Below are 26,437 nucleotides of genomic sequence, written 5' to 3'. Positions count from 1 at the left end.
GTTCTCTGCTCTTGGCTCAGTGAGGTTGAGGCTGAGACTCCCATTTCATAGGTGGGATGCCGAGAAGTTGAGGACTTTGCCCATCAACTGCTCTGGAAGTTGATGAAGAACTGACTCAGGCTCTCAGGTACCAGTGCTTGGCCTTTAACCACTGAGCTTGGGCGGAGCTCTGGGTGTGTCCATGTAGTTAGATGCATTCCTTCTTCTTACCAGGGTCAGCGCAGCCAAGAAGGAAGAATGCCTCCCCCAGGAGAGCTGACCAGGGACACCTGCATCTAGTGGGCATCATTGGTTCGGAGACCCAGCCTGGAGGAGTCTGGCAGGTCCCAAGCCACAGGCGTGCTCCACCTACATCTCTGGTGCGTTTATAATCTGCAAATCTGTCTCTCAAGAGAGCTTGTGCAGTTCTCACCGCAGAGGGGCCTTGCAAAGGGGGTTATTTCTGATCCCCTTCTGCAGACGTGGAAAATGAGGCTTTTCCTCCCTGCCCGGCAGGCGATATAACTGGAGGTGTCCTCTGGATAGCAAAGAATACATTTGGCACGGATCTCTTCATTATTATGCAAAGCTGGAGGGGATCTCAGACCCATCTGTCTCTGTGCGCTGTCCCTGGGGCTCAGGAGCCTGGGGCAGGAGCAGCCCAATGGGAGGAGACGCGTTCCAGGCCACTAACCTGGGCCATCTTTCCGCGCCTTCCCAGCCAGCGCCCCCTCCGCTTAAAAACACCACAGCCTCTGCATCCCGCCCGCCGCCCCCAGGGAACTGCATTCATATTACATTCAATGAATAATTGAAGGCCAGAGATTTATTATCCGAGCCGCGGCCAGGGAGGGCACGCAGCTAGGTTCATGTTGGCCACGCCGCCTGCGTGGTTAGGTCGCTAGGATTCCACGGGGCCCGGCAGCCGGGACGTGGGAGGGTGCAGTGGGTGTGCCGCCGGTGCGGGTGCGCTTGGGGTGAGCTTGAGCCGGAGGGGTCCGCCCGGGTGCGAGGCTGGGCCGAACAACCGGACGGGCATCACAGGTCCCAGCGCCGGAGCCTGCGCCGCCCCTGCGGGGTGACCCGGGTCCACGCGGACTGGACCGGGAACAATAGCGACTCCTTAGCTCCTGGGCTCCTGGCACGGGGCTGCTCAGGCCTTCCCCGGCAACCGGCAAGGTCCCTTTTCGTATTTGGCTAATTTATGGCTAGTGGCTGGGGGCGGGGGAGGGAGGGCGGAGGAGGGGCAGCGTCTAGAGTTGGGGGGGGGGGGGAAGGGGAGGGGGCGGCAGGGAAAGAAGTCTCCAGAGGCTGCGTCGCGCGTGATGTCAGCTCCGGACGAAAATAGAGAGGGATCGCCTGCAAATCCCCAGCTCCGGCGGGGCTAAACCTTGCAATCCCTCCCCGGCCGGCGCTGAGCCAGGGCGCAGCAGCCTAACCTCCGCCTCCCCTGGCGGACACACACACACACACACACACACACACACACACACACACACACACACGTCCTCCCCTGCCACCACCCTCCGCCACTCGCTGCGCCCACGAGCCCCGCTGCACACACAGGTGTCCCCGGGGCGGCGCTCGGTCCGCGGAGCCACCTCCGGAGCCCCCCGCGCGCCCCGCCGAGCGCCCCGAAGAGCAGGACGCGCGGAGGAGAGCCGAGGCGCGGATTAGCGCCCGCAGAGCCGCCCGAGCCCGTCGGGGCGCGGAAGGGCTTACCCGGGAGGCGGGCGGGAGGCGGGGAGAGGCTCCCCGTTAAATACCGCGCCCGGCCGTCCCCGCGCGCTCAGCCCGGCGCCCGCCCGCCCGCTCCCTCGCCCGCCGCCGCCGCCGGATCGTGCCGAAGAGGAGGGGGCGTTCCCCGCACCATGGCATCCACGGAAGGGTGAGGGGGCTTCTCTTTGTATCCACCGTGCGAAGGGGTGGCCCCCAGTCCGGCAGGGGGACCGAGAGGCGTCCGCACCGGGTTGATGGCCGGGGGTGGCGGGGGGTGGGATGGTGGCGTGGGGACCGGTGTTCTCTCGTCAAGCCTCCTGCTTAGGATGCGCGAGATGGGAGGTTTTATGCGTTTCAAGGGGACATTGCGGGTGTGAGAAGCGAGGGAAAGATTCTCATGAGGTTGGCTTTGGGGATTTAAAAGCAATCGGAGAGTGGGCACGGAGTGAGCGGCGGACCCCGCGGGGCGGCCGTGGCGCCGGCTGGAAGGTGAGGACCCGCGGATGAATGACCGGGACCCGCGGGGCGGGGCGAGGCCCTGCGCGCGCGCCTTGAACTGGAGTCTGTGCAGCGCGGACAGCCGCCTCCTGTCCCTGCATGGAATCTCCCTGGCCAGCTCCAAGGGAGAGTGCAAGAGATTTGGGTGCTTCCCGGGAAGAGGCGGGAAAGAAGCAGTTTGGAGCAGGGGCAGGAGTCCCCAGACATCAGCGGGTTGGGTTAGCGCCTGCTTTTCCCTTTCCTTCTGCCCTTGGGCTGTGGAGTCCTCTCCTGCCTTCTGAGACTGTAGTTGGATGGAGACTGTTCCCAGGGACAAAAAAAAAAAAAAAAAAAACTGTCTACCCAGAGAGAGACATAGGGGAGATGGGGCTGCAAGAGGCGAAAGGATCCCTCCCAATAGTCAGATCTCAATGGAAGGATCCAGAACGAAGTCCCTGGAAACTTTCCCAGCTCCAGGGAGCCTGAGTAGGAATCAAAGGACTATTTGGTCCTTTGGTTAATTCTCAAAATTGCACCGGCCACTTGCAGGAGATCCAGGTTGTGTGGAAAAGAAATATCAGCCCGTGGTCCAGCATCAAGGATGATTCTGGCGCTTACCACAGTTTCTCTTTAATACATTTTTGCCAGCTCTGCAGGCTTGTTCGGGGGGACGGGGTCTCTCAGGAGGAGTGAAGAAGTGGTCCCAGAGTCACATCGCTAGACTCCAATCTCCCACAAAGGGAAACTATTTCTAAGCCTGTCTGTGTTTAGAATGCAGCCCTTTTCTGTCCTCTGAAGCTGGCATCGTGTGGTAGTAGGAGATTTTTTCTCTCTTCATCTTCACTGTTCAGCAGTTGGACCGTTTTGATTATTATTAAGATGCTCCGGGAAGACACTGTGTCGTAGGAGGGTGGTGGGTTGTCTCTGGAATTAAATATTAAGAGCCCACTTGGCTCAACCTCAGTGCCTTCCCGGTTTCATTAAGGAATCTTTCATATAAGAAAAAAAATAGGAAGGCATTTCTTGCTTCCTCCGGGGCCCTTCTGGATCTACCCCTGCTGGTACAGGCCCGGTTGGAAAACATCTGTGAAAGAGATGGATGATGGCAGTCTTTCAAGTCCCGTATCCAACCCACTCCTTGTTCTCATGGCCAGATAAAGAAGGGAGAGGTTAAGACAACAGACATCTCCAAATTAAGTGTGTATCTCACCTTTGTCCTAAATGAGAGCTGCCGAATGATTTGGCATATAGAGCAGATGTGATTTGCAGTATTTTTAAAAAATGCTATATTTGTGCACTGTGGATAATGACGAAAAGATTGGTCAGGGGAACTTGTATTGAGGAGATGAAAGAGATGAGAACATTTGGAAAGGCTTGGAAACAAATACAGAAAGACCTAGAACCCATTCTCATTTCAGAGCAGTCGTGGATGAGCAGATGACATTGTCAGAAGCCCTGGTCTTTCCTTCCTCCCGTATCTCCTTCCAGATGCACTTACTGAGTTCTTGCTGGATAGACCTCAGGTACCAGGCTCCCTGAGGAGGTAAGAAGACCCTAAGGGTCTGGGAGCTGGCCTTTACAAGGCTGGCTCCTATTGAGGACTTGGATCAGTACACTGTTCATGGGGCTGGGTGAGATTCCCCTGCCTCTTCTGATGTCTTTGGCTAAAGTGCCTCCTAAAGGGAAGTGCATTAAGCATCCTCAGGCTGGTCTCCTTTGTTAGAGCTCTACAAAGTTGAAACTGTTTTCTTGAAACATACATTGCTGCCCAGCCTGTGTGGCTCAGTGAGAAAATATGAGGTTGACCTATGAACTAGGAGGTCACAGTTTAACTCCCAGCCAGGGCACATGCTGGATTGTGGTCTTAATCCCAGTGTGGGGCATGCAGGAGGCAGCCAATTGAAGATTCTCTCTCATCATTGATCTCTCTCTCTCTCTCTCTCTCTCTCTCTCTCTCTCTCGCCCTCTCTCTCTCCCCCTTTATCTCTGAAATCAAGAAAAATATATTTAAAAGTAAAAAAGAAAGAAAGAAAGAAGGAAGGAAGGAAAGAAAGAAAGAAAGAAAGAAAGAAAGAAAGAAAGAAAGAAAGAAAAGAAGTGTACATTACCGAGAAGGAAGGAAAATTGCAATAGATGGTTTCAATGTATATATTTTCAGTTTAACTCTGTTTGCTCCAGCATGTTTGGGGAATGGGACAGTATGGTAAACTGACCTTTGTGGTTACTGATTATTTGGTGATACCATTATAGTCAACAACATGTTGATTACCAATTTTTAAAGTATTAGAAGCAATAGTGATGTCTGATGTTTGTTTCGCACTCCACGTTCCAAGCTCATTCGTGTATCACATTTGATTCTTTCAATAACTGTGAAGCAGGGGGTCCAATGAAAATGGGCTTTAAGAATAAATGATATAGACCACATGTGTCAAACACAAGGCCCGAGGGCCAAATCCGTCCCGCCAGACCTTGCAATGTGGCCCACACCGCGCTGTCATCACTGCACTCCGCTGCGTTTCCATCACAATGACAGTTTATGACTGTTCAGTAAACCATTCGGCCCGCGATTTAGGCTGGATTTTAGATTTTGGCCCCTTCTCTGATTGAGTTCGACACCCCTAATATAGACGATAATGTCATCTTTCCAGGAAGATCCCAAGACTTGGCAGAACTGTGGGGTGTCACCTGGAAATGTCAGTTATCACTGCAGAGTCTACTAGGCCCATGGTCGGCAAACCGGCTGGCGAGCCACATGCGACTCTTTGGCCCCTTAAGTGTGGCTCTTCCACAAAATACCATAGCCTGGCCGAGTCTATTTTGAAGAATTGGCGTTAGAAGAAGTTTAAGTTTAAAAAATTTGGCTCTCCAAAGAAATTTTAATTGTTGTACTGTTGATATTTGGCTCTATTGATTAATGAGTTTGCCGACCACTGTACTAGGCATATCTAGTGGAGAAGATCACCAGCTTTCTCTCAAACCTTTGGCATACACAAACTGCCTTTTGTAATATTCTTAATGTCATCCTGTGTACTTGGCCTTTACAAAGCACACTCAAACACCATCTGGTTACCTGAGATTTCTCATTTGGAATTGGGATGACTAGCATCCGGTTTCTGTAAAAGTCAGCAGTGGACTCAGGTAGTCCCCATGCCCTGAGAGGCATTTTCTTGCAAAGCAAAGTCTAATTTGACAGTTGAGCACTGTGGTTGTTTTTTTCTCTTCTCCCCCGCGCCCATGACCTCTGACATGGCAAGAATTATGGTTTTAGGTCCCTGACCCAAATTGGAAAGAGATTATAAGTAGTTGGTGGCAGACAGGCTAATGTCCATTATTGCCTGAGTTATAGCGGAGCACCCAGATGCTGGAGAGGGGAGCGTTTCAGAAATACGTTCTTGGGGTGGAAGACACTAAGTCACCGCGTATGTCAGGGACCCCTGGGCTATATGTCTTCTGATCAGCTCCCAGAAGCAAGGGGTCAGGGCGAAAGCCAAGGAGGGCTTGGGTTGCAGTCTGACTTAGAAAGCAAATGAGACAGAAAACTGCTGACAAGGGAAAATCCCTGGCAAGGGAGACCTCTGGATTTATTATTTCAAGCAAACAAAAGCAAAACAGAACGACTGCCTCCTCTCTCATGCCCTCGGGAATGAGGTTGAGGTCAGCTGGAGGAAGAGCCCAGGGAGCAGACTTATTGCAAAGCTGGTGGAGGGCATGGGTCTTGGCGGCCCACGGGGGGTTTGCATATTGCATGCCTCAGGCTCGGCTCCAGCTTTCATTTCTCATTTTCTCATTTTCAAGGATATAACAATCAGCCTCCTTGGGTAAAAGAGCTATTAGCGGAATTAGGAGAAAGCCATTTCATGTTGACTAACACAGCCTCTGGTGAGACATTCAAAGAAATAATCCTCAAGAAATAATTTCCACATCCAAATGAAGCTTGTAACGTGGAAAAGCCGGGTTGTTAAAAACCAACAGAGCAGGTCTGTCTGTTCCTCACTCTAAATGGCCACTTCTCATCCTCTTTTATGCCCTGTGAGGAGGTGCTGTCCTTTGGTCAGATGGAAGGGAATTGTCAGACAAGGAAAAGTCCTTAAGAGATAGTGCTTCGGCTACAGGAACAAGCAATATGGAAACAAAGTGTGAGATTTCTCGGGTCACTGTGCCATAAATCCAGCAGATCCAGGATTGCAAAGCCTTCTCACAGTTTGACACACAACACAGATTAATTTCAATGAAAATCTCCCCTCTTCCCATCCCCCACCCCCATCTATAGCTGTATCACACCATACCCAGTGTCTGATTTTCCCCCTGTGAAAGGCAAACAAAATTGTTTTCCATTTTGATTTTGATCCCATGGGGACTGGCTTGCCTCTCGGAATGAGCTGACTCTACTCTTCATTTCAGTCACCTGCTATAATATTTTCATCAAATAAGACAGGGGTAATTTAAAATCTTCTAGCAATAGGCGGCAGAAGAGTCATTCTAGGGGTAACATTTTAGTTGGGTTTGCATTTTAAGAACTCGTCCTGGAAGTCTGCAAAAATATGCCCAATGCCATTAGCTGTGCCTTGCTGGCAGGTCTTCTGTTCCGTGTGCCCTTAACAGCTTGTAGGGGGCAAGCAGGATGCTTCCAAGCAAGGGTTTTAGAATCCAGATTAAGGCAAATCTCTTTATTTACCAGGATCCTGCGCTTGCTCTCTCCTCCCTCTGCGGGCCCCTCACCACTCAACCACAATACCAAAAGCCAAGCCCTTGGAATGAATTAATTAAAGGAGTGTTTAAAAATATCTCACGGCTCTATCTCCACGTGCTCCATCATTGATTGGAGGCAGATGGGCCGCATGTTTGTCAGTAGGAGAGGAAAGGGCTAGCAGCTTGTTGTAAATCTGTCTGCTTGGCGTCAAACAATGGCAGAGAAGACAAGGGGGCAGCTGCATTAAAAGAGGAGGAAGAAAAGGGTATGTCTGTAAATATTAATATATATATAAAATTTTCTTAGGACTGTGTTTTTCTAATGGTTGTTTTTCAACGTTCTTGACATTTATTTACTTATCTCTCATTCATATATTTACGGAATGTCTCACTTAAGCAGAGAGGATGGCCGTCTGGTGTTTTTGGCGATCGTGGCAGCTGCTTTGGATTATAGGCTCATTGAACAAGGACGGTCCTTTAGACGTGGAGTGAAGGGAACGAACTCCATTTTGGCGGCTGGACTTGACCTGTGTCAATCCCGGATAGAGGATGGTGGGCACTAGAGACCTCGAGTGGAGTCCCTGGGACTAGAAGGGAGAGTTTCTCCTCAACCCCACACCGCACTGTATAGAGGCTGCGGTACTTCTACATGGCTAAGAGGACTTGCTTCTGTTCCATTTGGTCGGGAGGGCCATCTGTCCCTCGCTGTTTGTGATCTGGCACAGGACTTTCGGTCGTGCCATCCTGCCATCCCGGCTTTCCAGCCCCTGTGCTGTCGGCACCACAGAGCTGGTGGCAAAGTTAGAGGTGGGTCTGAGGCTCGTCTGCCTCCCCAGCTTTGCTCTTCCCACAGCCCCGGACATGAGGCAGTAGATGCCTGTGGACAGCAGGTGGCCCACAGGCATCTAGTTTTTGGCTCCCACTGGATTTTGAAAATGTTTACATTTTAATTAAAATTATAATTGCTTATAATTTTTTAAGAAAAAAAATCCAGATTCTGGCTTCTGTCAAAAATTGCCAGAGCTGCCAAAACCGGTTTGGCTCAGCGGTAGAGCGTCTGGTCTGTGGACTGAAAGGTCCCAGGTTCGATTCTGGCCAAGGGCATGTACATTGGTTGCAGGCACATCCCCGGTAGGGGGTGTGCAAGAGGCAGCTGGTTGATGTTTCTCTGTCATCGATGTTTTTAGCTCTCTCTCTCTCTCCCTTCCCATCTGTAAGAAAATCAATAAAATATATATATTTTTTAAATTGCCAGAGCTGATGACAAAGGACCTGCCCATTTGTCTAGGTACTATGTTTTGGGTAATTACAGCCCAGCATTGTTTTAAATACATTACACCTATTAATTTATGTAATCCTGCAACAATATGATAATAGTAGCACTGGGGCTATTATTATCTCCATTTTCACAGGCACGGACACTGAGGCACAGATTTCACAGCTAGTAAACGGCAAAGCCGACCCTTAAACCCAGGCTGCCCGGCTCTAGGCCCCTAGTTACTTGGCCACACTGTTGAGGCCCGCAGGGCAGAGGCTGAGCAGTGGCTGTGCTGAGACAGGGCATGTGCCTTTAGGATGGGAACAGCCTTTTCTGAGACCATTCACTCCTGTTACCTGCTGGACCCCTTACTTTTCTAACACAGCCATGGGGAGACTGAGTGCTTGGGCTCCATCCTCCTAGGGCAGTGGTCAGCAAACTGCAGCTCTCGAGCCACATGTGGCTCGCGAGCCACGGTTTGCCACTATGTTGACTAATGAGTTTGCTGACCACTGTCCTAGGGAATGCCCCTGCCTCGTGAGTGAGTGGAGGCATTCTTCAACATCCCATTTCTATGTCATGAAAGGTAATTCCAGCTACGTTTTCTTTTGAACCCCCTATCACTGCCTTTTGCTGTTTCTTTGCCTTTGCTCTGGGTTGTCCTTCATGAAGAGTTCTCTTGTAATTATTGGTTGTCAGGATGCCAAGAGCATTGTCTTACCCAGATGCAGTGCAGCCCAGCATTGGGTCTCGTTCTTTGGAATATGGAGCCTTGGGCATGCACTTCTTAGTGGCAAATGGAGTTGAGCATTTAGGGGGCTCTGGAATTTATCCTTTTCTTATGTGATTTTCAAGCATGGCTATTGAAGGTTGTGACTTACCCATTTTCCTAAAACAGCTACTAGCCTTGCCCGGTTAGGAGCAGGGCTGATGTTGTTGTTGGGAGTTTATGGCAACATTTGCAAACCATGGTGGCTAGAGGTGCCTTTTAAAGTGAGGAAGAAATCTTTCAGATGCATTTCCGTGTATGTATTCTTTAAAAATACATTTTATTGCTTTTTTACAGAGAGGAAGGGAGAGGAACAGAGAGTTAGAAACATCAATGAGAGAGAAACATCGATCAGCTGCCTCCTGCACATCCCCTTGACTGGAATCAAACCTGCTTCCTTTCAGTCCGCAGGCTGAATCTCTATCCACTGAGCCAAGCTAGTTAGAGCTATATATGGTATGTATTTTTAAGAGTGGCACAGTTTGCTGATCACCCAATAGGTGGCAGTATATGCCAGCCCTTTGTCCAGATTCAACAGTCTCTTTGACTCCCTTTGGAAACCCTGGGTCCTTAGGGAATCCCAATTCCCACAGTATTCCATTCTCTTTTGATTAAAAAAAGTGACCCCGTCGAATATATCATGTGGAAGTCCCAAGACGATTGTCATGTATCAACAGTTTTCAGAGATATCACCATATACAAATGTAACTAGAACCATTCATTTTTCCTTATTCCAAGTCGGTGTGACTGTACATACATGATTTCAGCCAATCCTTGGAAAACGCCTATGAAATATTATTGTCATTTCACAAATGCAGAAACTGAAGCTTTGAGAAATTTTGATTTTATGCTGTTATTGGGTGCCTTGTTTTTTGTTTTTTTGTTTGTTGTTGTTGTTGTTTGCCATCGGTGTTCCATACTATCCATGTTTTGCTATTAATTCACATTTCCTTAAAATTTCACAGGCTCCCCCTTTGTTTGTTTTTGCCCCAGTGGGTGTCTCTAATCATTCTGATCCAAGGAAGCAAGATAGCCAAAATGAGATAATACAGAATATAAGAGGCAAGGCACTAGAAGGACAGCAATAAACACAAAAAGAAGTCAACTTGTTAAGTGGGAGATGTAACATTCAAAAGAAAATGCCACCATAATAAATAAGTAAAAAGGGGGAGGGGGGACACTAAGGATGGACAGACCGCACTTTGTAGACATTAAACCAGAGAATTTCAAATAGAAGCAGTTCCAGTGCATGAAGGGAGATAAGGTAAAAGAAAACAGATAAAACAGGAAAAGCATTCTTCTCTATCAGGCATCTGGCAAGGGCAAGTGCTGTAGACAAATTGTATTTTTGTCTTGATCTCAGTCTACTTAAAAGGGCAGTTGTGATCTGATAACCAGCTTTGTTAGGAGAGAGGGTGGGAGTCAACATGAACGAAGCACAAGCAGATAAATGTGTCCAAGGGTGAGACGGATGGCTATCAGCTGACAACATTCAGCTCCCACACTGAAGTTCCCCGGGGGATCGGTTCAGTTATTATTTTTTATATTTCGGTGCAACATATGGTCTTGAAAAAGTGTCAAAAATAGCTATGAGACTAATTTCCAAGAATAGCATAGAGAGTAATAGAATTATAGCCTGAATCTACTCCCCTGGTGTTTTTTCTGGAATTCGAGGTCATCCATCAGCAGACGTTAGTAAAATCATCACAGAAGAGAAGCGCTGATGGGATCATTGATTTTTTTCAATTGTGATTAATTGCTATCATTTCCAATGAAGGGCTAATCACTTGTATGGAGCTTATCTATCCGTCTGAGAGTACTCAAATTTGGGTTCTTTTCAGGGCATGGATATCTGGGTTTGAGGCAGTGTTGCTGGCTGATCCTAGGAAACACTCTAAGGTGGAAATTTGGGTGCATGAAGTTGATTGAGGGGAACTCCTGGCATCAATCCCTGTGGAAGAGAGAAGGAGCCAGGGCAGGCATAGGGAGACGGTGAAATAGCTACAGGAAGCTGTGGTACAGGGATGATTCTTTGTGATGGTACAGAATTGAAGCAAGAGGCCTGGCCTGTCTTCCACTGCATCGATCAGCCGCTGGACCCAGGCTGAGCTCAGGCAGTGGGGGTGGCCCTGGGTGAGTAGAGGGCCAGGCTTTGCGGGGTGATCGAGTTGGTTAATGTTGTCACTTATCAAGACTCCCAGCAGCTGGGGAATGAATGCCTCAGTCCTGAAGATGGGGGATGGGAGCTGGGGCAGCATGCCACCGTATCTATTATTGACTCCAAATTCAAGTGTGGGAGAGATAATAAAATAATGGGTACGGTGGCTTTCAAGCTGAATATTCATGCCTCCGTAAAACTACCATCTGCAACAAAATACTATACCTTAAGAGAAGTGCATGGTAGGGGGAAACGGGTAGGGGGTGGATTCTGGTGGGCAAGGATGGGGAGAATTCGCAGGCACCAGCTTCCTCAGTGTTAGCTGTGACCCACACAGCCCCCAAAGGACTGACGTCAGAAGCCCTTTTCTTCACTCCAGACCTTCTAAAGGCTTGGTCCAGTGGGAGGATGGTTGCCTGAAATTGCTGTCTTAGGAAGGGAAATCAGCTCAAACTAATGGAAGGGGCCTTGAGAAATCACAGTCAGATATATTGGGAAGCAGAGTAGAAGTAGGAGTGTTTTGCCCAGTATTGACAGCAGCTGTTTCTGTATTCCTACCAGAGTTAATTCCCTCCCATGGAGTCCCTACCTTGGGAAAAGGTGGGCAATGAACTGGATCACCCCTTTTTGCAATGGCCACTGATTGTTCTGTTGGTTCAAAAAGTCATGCATTCTGTCAACCTCCGGCCAAAGGTGCTCAGATGTTGACATTTCTCTCCTCTATTCCCTTGGTAAATATTGAGATATGTGCAGAGATGAAAGAATGCTTTTGTACATAATCTGAGGCCTTGGAAGTCATACCTATGGATATTTCCTCTTATTTTCTCAGAGTTGTCGACTCTGCTCTCTGAAACAAGGTCATTGATTACCAACGTGTTTGTGTTTTTATTAGCACAACAGCTGAATTCAAGAGGCTCGTTGGAGAGTAATAGAAGGCAAAGCCCCCAACACCAAAACTTGCCTTTGCTTCCTTTCCTTACCTATTTGTAAGTTACAAATCTGGTATTTACTACAGCGGATAAGACATTGTCCATGTTTCCAGTATTTGGGTACAGACAACAGTGATTATATTCACTCTTCATTGAGAAAACATATTTTGCACATAACATGGGCTCTCATCACCAGCCAAATAAAGGAGTATAAAGGATTCACTGTTTACTTTCAAATAAATTACTTTTAAGAAAAACTTTTAAGTTAAAACTTAACTTATAATACTTTTAAGTTAAAACTTTTTGTGGTTTGGATCAGTAGTTCTTTTCCCATAACAAAACACATCACATCGTTAAAAACTAAAACCAAAAAAAAAACAAACTTCAAATATTATAGAAAGGCATAAAAATAAAGAAGTGAAACTGCCTCCCACCCCAATCCTGCTCTCTAGAAGGACTCGTTTATCCTTTGAGACATTTTTCTATGTCATGTAAACATCTTATTCTTAATATGTACCATTCTATTATATACAGACAATTCTACAACTTGCTTTTTGGTTTATATTTCTGGGTATATTTGCTGTGTTATATATATCTGATATCAGTCCACTGTATGGTCATATAATAATTGATTTAACCCGCCCCTGATTAGAAGACAGGTTATCTCCAAGTCTCTGTTGTTATGACACCATTGGGTGGAATATTAATTGGAGGAGTAAATGGGACAGAGACGCTGAGACCAGTTATGATTTGGGTGACAGCAATGATTCAGGTGGGAGGTAATAGTCCAATTTAGGGCATAGGGCTATGTTTGCATTAGCAGATTCCAAGACATTTAGAAGGACTCAGTGACCAAATGCATGTAGTGGTTGAGCAAGAGGAAGGCATAAAGCCATCTCTTGGTTTCTGGCTTGAGCAAATGGGTGGTAGGGGAGAGTGCAGAAAAGGAATTCAAGAGAGAGATGGTAAATTTGAAAGAGAAGGTAATGAATTTGGTTCAGCATACTAGGTTCGAATTTTTGGGTGGAGATGCTCACCGAGCAATTGGATACATAAGAGGCTGGGGCCTTTATGGAGTGGTACTTCTGATCATAGAAGTAAATTAACTCACTCAGATCATGAAGCTAGGGGGAAAAATGGGCTGAGGGGAAAAAAACATGGGGGGGGGGACTCTATGGTCTATAGATGGGCAGAGAGAGGTGACTCAGGGTGCACAGGATACTGAGTGATAAGGAGAGGAGTCAGGGAGAATGGGTATCTTGGAGTGGGTGATAGTGCTGCAAGCTGTAGACAAATTAAATAACGTAAGTACTAAAAAGTGGTCATTGGGCTAATCAATTTCAAGGCCATTATTGGCTTGTGCCAGAAATGGATCAGCAAAGTGGTGGCTACTTTGCTATGCTGGTGTTGGTTGAGAATGGGTGGAGAGAAAATGATAATAAATTGTTTTTCAAGAGTGTCCATCCAGGGGAGGATGGGCATAGGAAAACAGATGCAGAGGAGACCAGGACTGTTAGTACATATGGCCTTTTCTTCTTAGCTTTTGGGTGGCTGTGCTATAAACCTGTCCAGATGCTAAGGGAAGGGTTTGGTCCTGAGTACCCTTTGGTCCTAAGTGATGATTGGTCCTGAGTATCCTTTGTGCAAGAAAGAAAGAAAGAATCAGAACCCTGGCTTGCTTTAGAGATGCTTGCAGAGTAGGGCAGGGCAGGGCAGGGCAGGCGGCTATGCGAGTGCTTGACCAGAGCTTCCTACAGTCTTCCTGATTCCACAGCTTAGGGAAGGACAACTCAGAACAGTTAGGAAGGAAAAGGTCACCTGTCTGGAGTCCTAGATCCGTGCAGTCCAGGGTGGTCTGTAGGTTGACAGATGAGACTACCAGCTCCTCCTGATTTCTGTAGCTTCCTTAGCCAGCTAAAGCTGGGTAGATTTTAGTAGGCATTGCTATTTTTTTTATGGGGGCAGGGAGGAGGAGCATGGGGACCTACCTTCCACAAGCCTTTCTAAGTCCCCTAGCTGAAATTCTATTTTCCCCCTTAATCTTTCGTTTGCACTCTTGCATAGCTTGTGAAACTTCCTTGAGCTCAGTCTTGATCCCCATTCTCTGAGCTCTGTATTCTCTTTGGATCCCTTCTTGGGCATTTACATGGCACCTGTATACTGATAACTCCCCAGTGATACATTTCTACTCAGAACTTTTCTCCAAGCTCCAGATTCATACATCCTACCACCTAATTGCCATCTCTATGTCCAATGTATCAGCGACAGCTGGAGTTGCCATGGGTACAATGGAACTCTTGCTATTTTTTCCCCCACAGATGCATCCCTTCTACCTCCCAAGTTTTCTCCATATCAGTAAATGGCACTATCACCTTCCTAGATATTCAAACCTCTGTTGCTTCTCTTTCACCAGCCCCATCCTACAAGCTTTCTCAGTTATATCTCAAAAATGTCCCTTGAGTCTGGCCTTTTCTCTCCATTGCCATGACTATAGCATCAGCCCAGACAACTACTATTGCCATTGGATCCCACACAGTCTCCTAACTGGCAGTTCCTCAAATACCCCATGGTGTTTCCCATCTTAAGACCCATTTTCCCACCACCTACTACCATTCTTCAGATGGCTGACATCCTTGAGTATCCGTTAGTTCTCAGCTTAAATGCCATTTCCCAGAGAGCTCTTCTTCCATCATTCCTCCAAAAATAGGTCTGCCTTTCTTAGTCCTATCTCATTTCTCCTGCTTGCTTCCTTCGTGGCATCAGTTAGAGTTTTAAAATATTTTGCCAAAGCCGGTTTGGCTCAGTGGTAGAGCGTCGGTCTGCGGACTGAAAGGTCCCAGGTTCGATTCTGAGCAAGGGCATGTACATTGGTTGTGGGCACATCTCTGGTAGGGGGTGTGCAAGAGGCAGCTGGTCGATGTTTCTCTCTCATCGACGTTTCTAGCTCTCTAACTCTCTCCCTTCCTCCTCTCTGTAAAAAATCAATAAAATATATATATATATATTTTTAAAGAATTTTAAAATATTTTATTTGTTTATCTTCTTGGTATCGACTGACCTCAGGAACGTACCGTATTTTCCGGTGTGTAAGATGACCCCCTAATTTTACAGTTAAAACATAGGTTTAGGCCTATATTCGCTGTATAAGACTACCCCCCACTTCAAAGAAAAGACTTACTTTGCAGTCAAGATCTGCAGGTAATTTTTGTGCAATTTTGGTCTTTTGCCCCTGATTTTTGGTTGACTTTTTTTTGTTTGAAAAGTTGTCTTATACGCCGGGAAATACAGGTAAGCACTCTGAGGGCTGGCTGGTTCACCATTGCATCCCCATAGATACTGACACCAAGCACTCACTAAGCTTCCTGATTGAGTACTCAGCCTGGGTTACATAGGGAAAGAGCTCAGAAGAGGTGCCATTTGAGCTGGGCCTCTTCCAAGGACCTTGTCCCATGACACTTTGTTCAGACCTGTGTTAGAGCATTTCATTATAACGAGTGCCAAGTGTTTTCTTGTCTGTCTGCTCACATCCTGGTATCTCTCTGAGGATCAGGACCACATTAATTCCTTGGTGCCCCAACTTATTATCATTGTTACAATTGTGTGTTAGAGTAATTCAGTTGTCTACCTTGGGAAAGAGACACCAAGGACACAGAGGGCAGAAGGGGATGGTTTTAAGGGGCGACAAGGCCAAGGTTGAGAATTCATGTCCTTTTGCTTGTTGGGATACATCCTCTTTTTAAGGTTCTGTTCAGATGAACTTCTTGGCCCAGGGGTCAGTAACCAGGCTTTGACTGCTTAGGGCTGATAGGATTCAGATAGGTTACAAGAATAATTAGTTGGAGAGCAATTGGTTTTGTGAAGCCAAAAATGTATTTGTCATAGTCAATCGTGCTCCCTTGCTGCTGTCTGGAAAAGATGACAAACTCCTAGAGCTGCTGTCATTTTACAAAGCAAGGAAGCTTTATAGGATGAGACTTGGAACCCAATCTTCATGCCCCATCTTTCCCAGGACTCCCTGACTGCTCTCAGAATGATGTCTTTCTATTCCTTTTTCTTGCTTATGAAAGAAAGCCAGGAGAAGTTAGCATGCACTTGATATTCAGACACACAGGATTTCTCAAGTCAGAGATGATATTTAAATTTCACCAGTGAATAAAAGCCAAGGCTCAACAGTTCAACTGCTTGAAAAATTAATTTAGAGAAAGTGCCCAGAAGCTGACAACAATGTTGTTAAATGGATGCTTTTTTAACCTTTGAAGAGATTCTGAATGTTTAACCATTCCCCAATAGCATTCTTTGCTCTGGCTTTCTATTGTGGTTAGAAAATAAGAGCCATGCTTTAAAAAAGAATGAAATCTTACTTCTTGCATCCCTTCTACCTCCCAAGTTAGCATGGGGATGGACCTAGACGGTATTATGCTAAGTGAAACAAGTCAGACAGGAAAAGACCTATACCATGCGGTTTCACTTATTTGTGGGATCTTAAAAAAGAAAATAAATGAACAAACAAAGCAGAAACAAGCTCAAAGATACAGAGAACAGGTTGATGGTTGTCAGAGGGACATGGGGGTAGCGGATTGGGTGAAAGAGGTGCAGTGATTAAGAAGTACAAATTGGGAGTTACAAAATAGTTGCAAAGATATAAAGTACAGGAAAGGGAATATTAGTTAATAATATAATAACTATGTATGGTGCCAGGTGGATGCAACACTTAATGGGGGAATCACTTCATAAATTATGTGAATGTTTAACCACTATGCTGTACACCTGAAACGAAAATAATATTGAATGTCAACTGCAATTGAAGAGAAAAAAGAGTCTAGAAAGAATGTCTTGTAGCTGGTATGTGTGCTTCCTGGTAACCTAAATGAAAATGTTTGGAATTTCCATACTTTCTGACGTGGAGTTCTTTCCTAGAGTTTTCTGGCAGTGGTGCAAGTTGAGGGGTATTTGTTGTGTCCTGATGGGACAAGACAATAAAAAAAACTGTGCCTAGCTCCTTCTTTCTTGACCCAAGTGAGAACCCTGTGGTTGGATGAGGGGACAGTTTATGGAACCCCTTCCTGAGCCTCACAGGAAGGTCTTCAGCAGAAACCACCCTCACCATCCTCACTCCAGTGCTAGCGTCCTCCTCGATTCAGAGGCAGGGCATGCAAACTGCTGCTGGTTTTTAGTTGAACATAGAATCCAAGTAGAGATGCTGAGTTTTCATGTTTCTTTTGACATAGATGCCATTGTTAGTTGGGAGAACCAAGCATATACAGATCGTGGTTTTACTTTATTTGCTTTCTCTCTCCCGGGGAAGGCTCTCCCAGGAAAGTAAACTCCAATTCTCCACACGCAGTCCACACATCTTTTTTTAGCCATCAGCAAGACCAAACCAGTTTGTCCAGCAGGGAGCACTGTGGAGCCTCACTGCAGCAGCTGCAGGCCATGGTGATTTTCCTGCTGTTCTGAAGAAAGAGCCAGAAGGAGAATTGCCTATTTCCCAGGTCAGCAGCAGCTGTTGCATTGGTTTTTAAGAAGGGAAGCCATACCACGTCGATTATTTACATTCCAAGTGACCTGGAGTTGTTAAGTCAACCAACAGAGCTCTCTAAAGCCCAAGATTGCATTCGTGACAATTGGGCAGCAGTGGAGGAATTGATAGTGGTCTGAGTTCCTTGTCGTCCTCCTCCTGGCTTCTCCTTGAGAGTCACCAAACAAGACTTGCTGGTTCCTGAGCTCGGGTATGTCCAGCCTGGTTTTGCCTGGGTTATTGATAGACATTTGGAGGTGAGGGGGTAACCATGGGGAAGAAGAGAGGCCTTTGAAGTGGGAGGAAAAGGCACTTGAGGGATTGAAAAGTACATTTTGAAAGGGTTGGAAAGGCCCCAGAATAAGCAATGCAAGAATGGAAGCATGAAAACTGAAATCTAGCTTGTGTTTCTGCTCCATTGCAAGCAGGCGACACAATGAAAACAGGTGTGGAAAATGCCGCATTTTTGGATAGGTTCGCTCCCTCAGAAGGCAGCCCAAGAGGAGTCAGGGACATGCCCATGTGGCCATATGTTTATCTAAAGAGGACTTTATCGCTTCCCCTTCAAGCTGCCTGCTGAGGCCAGCCAGTGTGATGAAGATGGTCCCGTGTTTTTAAGGAGCAGAAAGGATAATTTGTGTCTAACCTTTGAGTTTCACATGTCTTATAATCATAGGCATTTGTTGAATAAATACATGAAAGCAGTCAAAAAGCTCACTGGATGAATTATTTAGCACAGGAATTTCTGATTCCTCCTTCAAGAGAATCTTAGATTATTTGAGTAGAAATGTAAGAAAACAGGGAAACATAGTCGGCTTCAGGGTCCTGTCTTTGGTTTAATGCTTCGCAGTTGCCATCTTGAAATTCTTAGACAAAAGGTACCTTGTGTTCTTATTTTGCACTGGGCCCCACAAACTATGTGGCTAGTCCTTCAGGGAAGCCACACCTCTGCAGGCCTGTATAAAATAACTATTTTTTTCAAAATATGGTTTTTTTTTTATTTCAAAGAGAGAGGAAGGGAGAGGGAGAGAGGGATAGAAATATCAGTGATGAGAGAGAATCATTGATCAGCTGCCTCCTGCACACACCCTACTGGTGATCAAGCCCAAAACCCAGGCATGTGCCCCTGACCAAGAATTGAACCATGATTTCCGGGTTCATGGGTCAACATTCAGCCACTGAGCCGCACTGGCAGGGCTGAAATACTATTAATGATGATAGTGACCAGGATAAAGATGATAATCTTGAGGATATCTGATCTCTTGCAGTGCACTAGAATATTCTAATAATGAGATATAGTACTTTGCATAAGACAGCTTCAGGAAGCCAGTTAAAAGAATCTGTAATAATAAGAGGGGCATATGCTAATTAGACTGTAAGTCTTTCTGGACATCATTCCGGTTGTCCTTCCAGACAAAGCCGGGGCTGGAGAGAAGTCCAGGTCCCAGGTGCCTGTGGGGAGCCGGAGGGAAGTCAGCCCAGGTCCCTGGTGCCAGAGGGAAGCTGGTGCCGGCAACTGGGGGAAGGAGGGTTTACTCTTGCATGAATTTCATGCATCGGGCCTCTAGTGTATTCATATTCAGAAAGACCTAAACAAAATGTCCTGTTCCTTCACTTACTAGCAGTCTAATTTCAAGGAAGCTAATTAGTTTCTCTAAGACTTAGTATATTTGTCTATTAAAAAGGGACAATAGCCCCACCGGATAGGTTTTGGAAAGGATTAAGGCAGGACTGTGTGATCACTGAGCATAGTGCTGGAATATGGAGGACACTCTGTACTGAAGACTATCATTCTTCTTCTTGGAATAGCATGACTATATTACTTTCAGCCAGCTGAGCTTAGATTGGTTATCCATCAGTCTGCTGGCTTTGCAAATGAGGTTGCTAACACTCACTGCATACGAACAAGCACTGTTTGCTATTTCTCATAGAGCCACAGGTGATAAGATTAGAAAGCAAGTCCTGGACTTCTTTGATCTGATGGGTGGTGTATTTGCACTAGCAAAGGTTTGTTAGAAGATTTTTCTCTTATGTGCTGAACTAGTTTTACTCACTACATGTCTTACTAGAAATGGTGGGGTTTTTTGTTTTGTTTTGTTTTTTGTGTTTTTTTGTACTATGTCTCCAACTCTCTGACACCCCTTGGTGTCCTACAATTCAATTCAATTCTGACACGTAGTTAGCACCAGATCTCGTAAATTAAGGGCTCAATCCCAGGAGACTGCCCCCATTTCAGATATCAGTCACAAGCCCAGGTTGTACTCTTGATTGACAGGCTATAAATCCAGCGGGTTCCCACAATTCCCTCCTCTGGTGTGAAAATTTAGTAGACCAATTCATAGAAGTCAGGGAAACACTTTTCTATTGTTTTTCCTGTTTATTATAAAATATATAACTCGAGAATAGCCAAATGGAAGAGATGAATAGGGCAAGGTACGGGGAAAGGGCCATGGTGCATTCTTGACCCCTTGAGATGTTCACCAACCTAGAAGCTCTGGAAGCCATCATCCAGATCGGCTTCATTATCTGGGTAGGCCAAGCTCAAGGTGGTTGCTTTACTTAGTACCCCAGGTGCTGTAGGAGATGTCTGTCGGGGGCTAAGTGTCTGTGGAAGGTCAACTCTTTTTCTTTTTAAAAAAATATATTTTATTGATTTTTCACAGAGAGGAAGGGAAAGGGATAGAGAGCTAGAAACATTGATGAGAGAGAAACAGCGACCAGCTGTCTCCTGCACCCACAGGGGATGTGTCCGCAACCAATGTACAGGCCCTTGACCAGAATCGAATCTGGGACCCTTCAGTCTGCAGACCGATGCTCTATCCACTGAGCCAAACCGGTTTCGGCGGAAGGTCAACTCTTGACCTCCTTTAGGATGAAGGTGAACCACATGGGAAGACAGCAGAGGGAAGAGCAGAGGGAAGAGCAACGGAGAGGAGTATGAAGGACTTGCTGAAGGTCCATGTGGATGGAGTAGCTCTTTGCAGGCTGCTGGGAACAGATTTTGGTTAAAAATGTTTGTTTTGTAAGTACAGTACAGGGCAGGCTGATGCAAACCAACCCTCCCAGATGAAGCCTCTCCTGGAACCGGGCTGTGACTGTGGCCCAGCCACAGGCAGGGTCTGCAGAGCTAGGGTGGTACCCTACATTCCCCTCCAGAGGGCTCTGAATGGGCTCTCTCTCACATGCAAGACATGCTCCTCTCACCTGTTTCGCGGCCCCACGAAGCTGAGTAGGAAGCTAAGCCCTCTGTGCTTAGGGTAAGACTGCCTTTATTTAGCTCTCTTAAGATTAAGTAACTCATATCACCCCTCTGAGACAGATAGGCAGTGGCATTGCTTTTATTACCTGGTCCTCTGTGGTTTATGCTTAGGATCCTTGGCATCAGACTCTCACCATCGGTAGCACTTCAAGTGTGGGCTATGTTTCTTGGGCCAAACTCAGACCATGTTTTTGCTCTGTCCCCTTTAAAAGTGAAAGTCATCAGCGCACACGAAAGTTGGAAATGAATCCGGTCTAGGCTTCTGGGACGTGGTAAGGATAATAAGCTGTGTCTGCTTGTTGTCACCATGGCTTCAGGATGTTCTAGGCCAGTGGTTGACAAACTCATTAGTCAAAAGAGCCAAATATCAACAGCACAACGATTGAAATTTCTTTTGAGAGCCACATTTTTTAAACTTAAACTTCTTCTAACGCCACTTCTTCAAAACAGACTCGCCCAGGCTGTGATATTTTGTGGAAGAGCCACACTCAAGGCGGAAGAGCCGCATGTAGCTCACAAGCTGCAGTTTGCCGACCACGGATCTAGGCCGTCAGGCCCAGCCCCCTCATTATCCCGAGGCCCACAGGCAGAGCATGTTGAGACGAGGGTGTAGTTCTCCTGCCCTGGGCTTCTGGACTGGAAGGCTCCCCGCTATTTAACAGAATGCTCTGTGAGTCCTAAAGGCTGGGAGAAAGGAGACCAGGAGGTTCTTCCATCTAAAGTCAAAGACTGTGGCTCAGTCATAGTCTGAGCTTTTCTTCTCCTTGTGAGCTTTAGAGGACATGTCACCTACTTTACCTGTGCTCTTCCCTCTTCTCCCTGGATGCTGGCTCCCCTGGGGTCCCTGGGACTGTCCCTTGGAGGATGCCACTTCCTCTAGCGGGCTCGGTGGAGGGGCTGAGGTGGCTGAGTCAGACTTCCCTTAGCTTCCCTGCCCAGAATTCCCAGGGCCTCTCACACACAAGGGGGTTGTGAATGTCCCATTTTTAATGGAAAATATGGGAATAACTAGAGGGAATAGTGATTTTAAAAAGAGATAAGCATAAAAAAATCACTATTTTCAGGGCTTCTGAGATGAAAATTTTTCAACTTTTGACAGGAGGTCTCCTAGGAGAGTGACTCACTCCTGATGCTCCCGCAAACTGCCACTCCCATTCAGAAACCCCCCACTGCTACTCACAGGGAGCTAGGTGTTCTTCTTGCATCCCCACAGCCCTCCCTGCTCAGCGATAGCCTGTAATTGTTCAATATGGGGGGTCCCGGAAGTTGGGAGTTCATCACTTAATGGCGTGGCCAGAGCATCGGCAAAGAGGATGCTCTCGCCCCGGTGAGAGGTCCCCTCCTCCTGTCCTCTGGGACCCTCTGAGTCACTACAGGGCACAGCCCACACTTATCAAAGGGGTGAGGGGCGGGGGATTCATGAGCTCTCAAGATCAACAGTGGTCCTTGGGGCCAGTGCACCCTCCATACCTACCTATCTACCAAGGAGAGAAATATCTTCCTCCAAGTAATGTGCCCTGCAACCATATCCTCCACCCCACCCCCACAGAGAACACATTTAGCTTTATTGTGCATTGTCTCTTCCTGCTGCCATAGTTCACCCAGTGGCTTCAGGATGAGACAGACATGGGGCCAGTATTGTGCCTCTAAACCACATGTGTCAAACACAAGGCCCGCGGGCCAAATCCGTCCCGCCAGGCCTTGCAATGTGGCCCGCACCGCGCTGTCATCACTGCACTCCACTGCGTTTCCATCACAATGACAGTTTATGACTGTTCAGTAAACCATTCGGCCCGCGATTTAGGCTGGATTTTAGATTTTGGCCCCTTCTCTGATTGAGTTCCATACCCCTACTCTAAACCCAAGGCCTCCTGCCCCTGATCAATCACACCCACTGACTAAATCACAATCTACAGGTGTGTGAATCTTCCTGGAATTCCCTCCCTTTGGAGGCTGCTGGGATCTTGGTTCTCCAGCAGATGAAAAGAAACAGGGTGAGATGGTGTGGAAGAGAAAGGATGGCCCTGCTGGCCTGCTCTGGATTTTCCTGCTGAGTAGCTCAATTGTTTTCCACAGGCCAAAAAAGGTCATGCTCCTTTGACTGAAGTTAGGGGAATTTTTCTTTTTAATCAGGGGGGTTATATTAATGAGTTGGTCTTTCATACATTTGGGTAGTGGCCTTTCACTCCAGCAGGGACAGGCTGCCCATCTGCATGTGCACCGTCCAAGGGTAGGGTTGCCATGGAGGTGAGAGCAGTGAGGCAGTGGCTGTGGTTCCGGTGGCGGCTGTGGGAACCCAGCTGATGGGTGTCTGATCCCTCACACCTGGCTGAGGGCATGTCCTGGGGCAGCAGTGGATCTCAGGTCTTCATTGTGGGGTCCTGAACAAATCAGGGCACCACCACTGCCTGCAGCTGGGGGTCGGGTGCAGGATCCCATGCAGGGGGCTTTCTATTAGACTGAGACTTTACCTTCAGAAGCAAGTTAGGCCCTGGAATGAAGGTTCAGGTTTATTCAGGGGTTGAGACGGGAATTGGTGATAGAGGGGAAATAAGCTTTGCAAATTGTAGAGGGAGGAAGGGCTCCATTGAACAAAGAAGTCTTCTTTTTTGACAAGGGACTGGAGAATGCTCAGTCATGGTTACAAAAGAGTCTCAAGGGCCGTGGGACCTCTTTAGCCATTCCCAGGAGAAGAAAGCCACGGGGAGGAAGAGGAAATGTGTGAAAGAAACACATGCTAATAAAAGGGAGTCTCTATTCTCTCCCAGCTTTTAAAAGTGGAACATTTTAGGCAAACAAACTTTTATGATGTCCCCAAACCATTGTAAGGTGCATGTTTTATTCATACATATGATCATTTTTATTTGGTTATTTTTTTTGTCCCAGGCTGCTCACAAATCATGGAAGGAATGCTACAAGCTCAGAGGAAAAGGGGTTGGTGACTTTTCACATGTGTGACATGCCCATGCATTTTGCCTGATTGCCTCTTTCTTGTTAACAAATTCTAATCCTAATGAAAGGCTTAGCAGTGAGCACCAGTTTTGGAATTATTTTTGCCATCTCCGCTCAGGACAATAAGGCAGAAAAAAAAAAAAAAAAAATAGAAGCATGCCGGGGTTCTTGTTCCAGCATTCAGAAGGGTTCAGCAATCTGGAGAAGGCTGTGTGTAGATTAAGTAAGAGTCCAAAGACGAAAGATAATTTTAAAAGGCATTGGGGGTCAGAGGAGCTTTAGCTAAAGGAGCTAAGTTCTATGTTCTCCTTGTTTCAGGACCCCTTGCTTTTTATTAACACAATTTGTCTTAAAGGTAAGATGGAGATAATACACTTCAAAGGATAGGGTACAGAAGCATTGTCAGATTAGGGAATAGCCTATGGCTGTTCTGGTGTTTGGCCAGTAGGAGGCAATAACATGTAGATTAAGATGCCCTGAGCTGTCTGGCAGCAAACAATCATCCTATTCAGTTTTGGGGGAAATGCCCTTTTAGCCATTCCAACAAATGACAACATGTGTGACTCAGCCCTTGTTGAGTCCCTAAGTTCCATCAATCTTTTGGTGAAACTCTTGCAATTATGACATGCTGGAATTGGCTTCAGGCAGAAACATGGGCTGTGGGTTGTCTGCAGCCATGTGTCTTCGAAGGGGCCAGGGAAGGAACTTTTGTATTAGCGATGGGACAGAGGCCAGATCAGGGACTGGGCTCTTCAACATGGCAGCTTGAGGAACCAGAGGGCCTCCTGGAATATCACATGACCCCCAGCTGAAGCTACAGGGAACTATGGTGTCATTCACAGGTTTAGTAATGGGCCCTCTGAGAGTCACACCTAGGCATCTACTGGAGCCCAGAAGTCCAGTTCCTGGAAACAATGCACCTTGGTATTCTGCAACCCACTGTCCCTATGCCCTGGCCAAAGCCTTTGCATAGGATGCCTGGCACCAAGGAGCTAGAAATGCTTAACTCTAGGACCAGCTGCTTTCTGGATGAGTGACTTGGGTTTTGGGAGCTCCAGGTTCCTCCTCTGTCTCTCCTATGAAGTAGAAAAAATAGCATTTACTTTGCAGGGCAGTTAGGAAGGTCACCTGTCATTGGACCAGTGTAGGAAGACACAGGTGCCAGAAGCAGGTGGCTGTTTTAAAACATAGTCCCGTTGTGTTTGTATTCCCTCTGGAACGCCTAAAACTGAGCCTTTTAAGATGTAAAACACTTTCAAAGTATATTATTGCTACACATATGCATCCTCCCCTTCCACGTGCACCTAGCTGCCGTGGAACCAGAGAGGAAGGCAGCTGCTGTTCAGGACTTGGAGCCTCTAGTGCCTTCCCTGACCCCCTCTGCTGCCACTGGAAAAAGTTTGGGTACCCTGCAAGCCTGTATTTGGCAGCCAAAAGGTTGGGAGTGCGAGCTTTCTCTTCGGGTCTGGCCTGGCAAGTCTAAGAAGTAGAAATAACAAACTCAGTAAGCATACACACTCTTTGGCCCTGGGAATTCCTGCCCCAAAGCCCCAGAGGCAGGCTTCCTGTGCCCACGGCCCTGGACGCTGGGGGGCGCTGCAGCCCTACTTTTCCTCAAAGATGGCTGGAGGCCTCCCCGTGGGCTTCCCCTCTGAGCCAGAAAGATCCTGGGCTTCCTTTGTACTTGCCTGGTTTCACATTCTCTGTGCCTCCCCCTGTGGAAACCAGTGGAAGGCTGGCAGTGCCCTTAGAAAACAAAACAAAATGTGCATGGATCCGTCAACCAGGACGCAGAAAACGTTTGCCACCACTACATTTCTTATTGTGCAAGCATTTAAAAGTACATAAAAGGCAAAGCAAATTTTATATACCCCTTGAGAGTAGTGTTCAACATACACAGGTGCACACACACATAATAGGACAGTTATAAGCGATTTTTATTTATTTGCCAAAGTTAGGGCATTACTCTGAAAACGATTTTATTCACTTTGTTCACTTAACAATAGGCCCAGTAAGCTTTTTTTTTTTATATATATATATATATCCCCACTTATTTTCTCCCCAAAGTGACTTTGGATATCTGGGTCTATTGACTCTGAGGTTTGAAGCCCTAAGTTATTGGGATTGAAAGTGAAAAAATAAGGCATCGTATTGCAAAATTCCTAACTAAAGTGAGGAGAGGCTTCGAACTATCACAGATTGCTCACTCCGAGAGCAGCAGCTGAGCAGTTTTAATTTTCTGGAGGGTAGAAGGCAGGTCGCTCTTCCTAAAATTAAAAGAGCAGTTACAACCCTTACATTCCTTGAGGATAGGCCTCCTTTTCATACCATTTCCTGTGGACTGATTGGCAGCCAGATGGGCTGGCTGGTTCTCTGAGCCACAAGATGGGACTTAGCTCTATAGGTAGCAAGGGTTTGGGGGCAGGGGCATATAAAGGAGAAATAGCTTTGTCATCAGACTGGCACAGGTTCAGATCCCAGCTCTGGTACTTGCTGCCCAGCTGGGTAACCTTGGGGCAATTACTTAATCGCTCAGAGCCTCATTTATCAATTCAGTAATAAAACTCCTTTTGCAGGATGGTCATCAGTATTGAGTCAAGTAAGATATATATATATCACCTGGCACCAGGCTGGCAGGTAACAGCACCCAATACTGTTAGGTATCAGCAAACTTTCTCGGCAAAGAGCCAATGGCTTTGCAGGCCATACAGTCTCTGTTGCAACTACTTC

The 26,437-nt window shown here is 46.8% G+C and overlaps 1 protein-coding gene across 1 annotated transcript in view; it reads left to right on the top strand.

The window, feature by feature from the left end:
- Nucleotides 1-1,611: 1,611 nt before the first annotated feature.
- SLC1A2 (solute carrier family 1 member 2) overlaps nucleotides 1,612-26,437 on the top strand; it is a 120,874-nt gene continuing 96,048 nt past the window's right edge. Inside the window, exon 1 of the mRNA XM_036428466.2 lies at nucleotides 1,612-1,867. Within this exon, the coding sequence (XP_036284359.1) occupies nucleotides 1,851-1,867 (17 nt within the window). The 5' untranslated portion in view covers nucleotides 1,612-1,850. The remainder of the gene's footprint in view (nucleotides 1,868-26,437) is intronic.

The sequence above is a fragment of the Pipistrellus kuhlii genome, unplaced genomic scaffold (assembly GCF_014108245.1).
Source record: "Pipistrellus kuhlii isolate mPipKuh1 unplaced genomic scaffold, mPipKuh1.p scaffold_m20_p_9, whole genome shotgun sequence".
Classification (NCBI taxonomy): Eukaryota; Metazoa; Chordata; class Mammalia; order Chiroptera; family Vespertilionidae; genus Pipistrellus; species Pipistrellus kuhlii.
The sequence above is the reverse complement of the archived record's forward strand: the minus strand, read 5'-3'. Positions and strand labels throughout refer to the sequence as shown.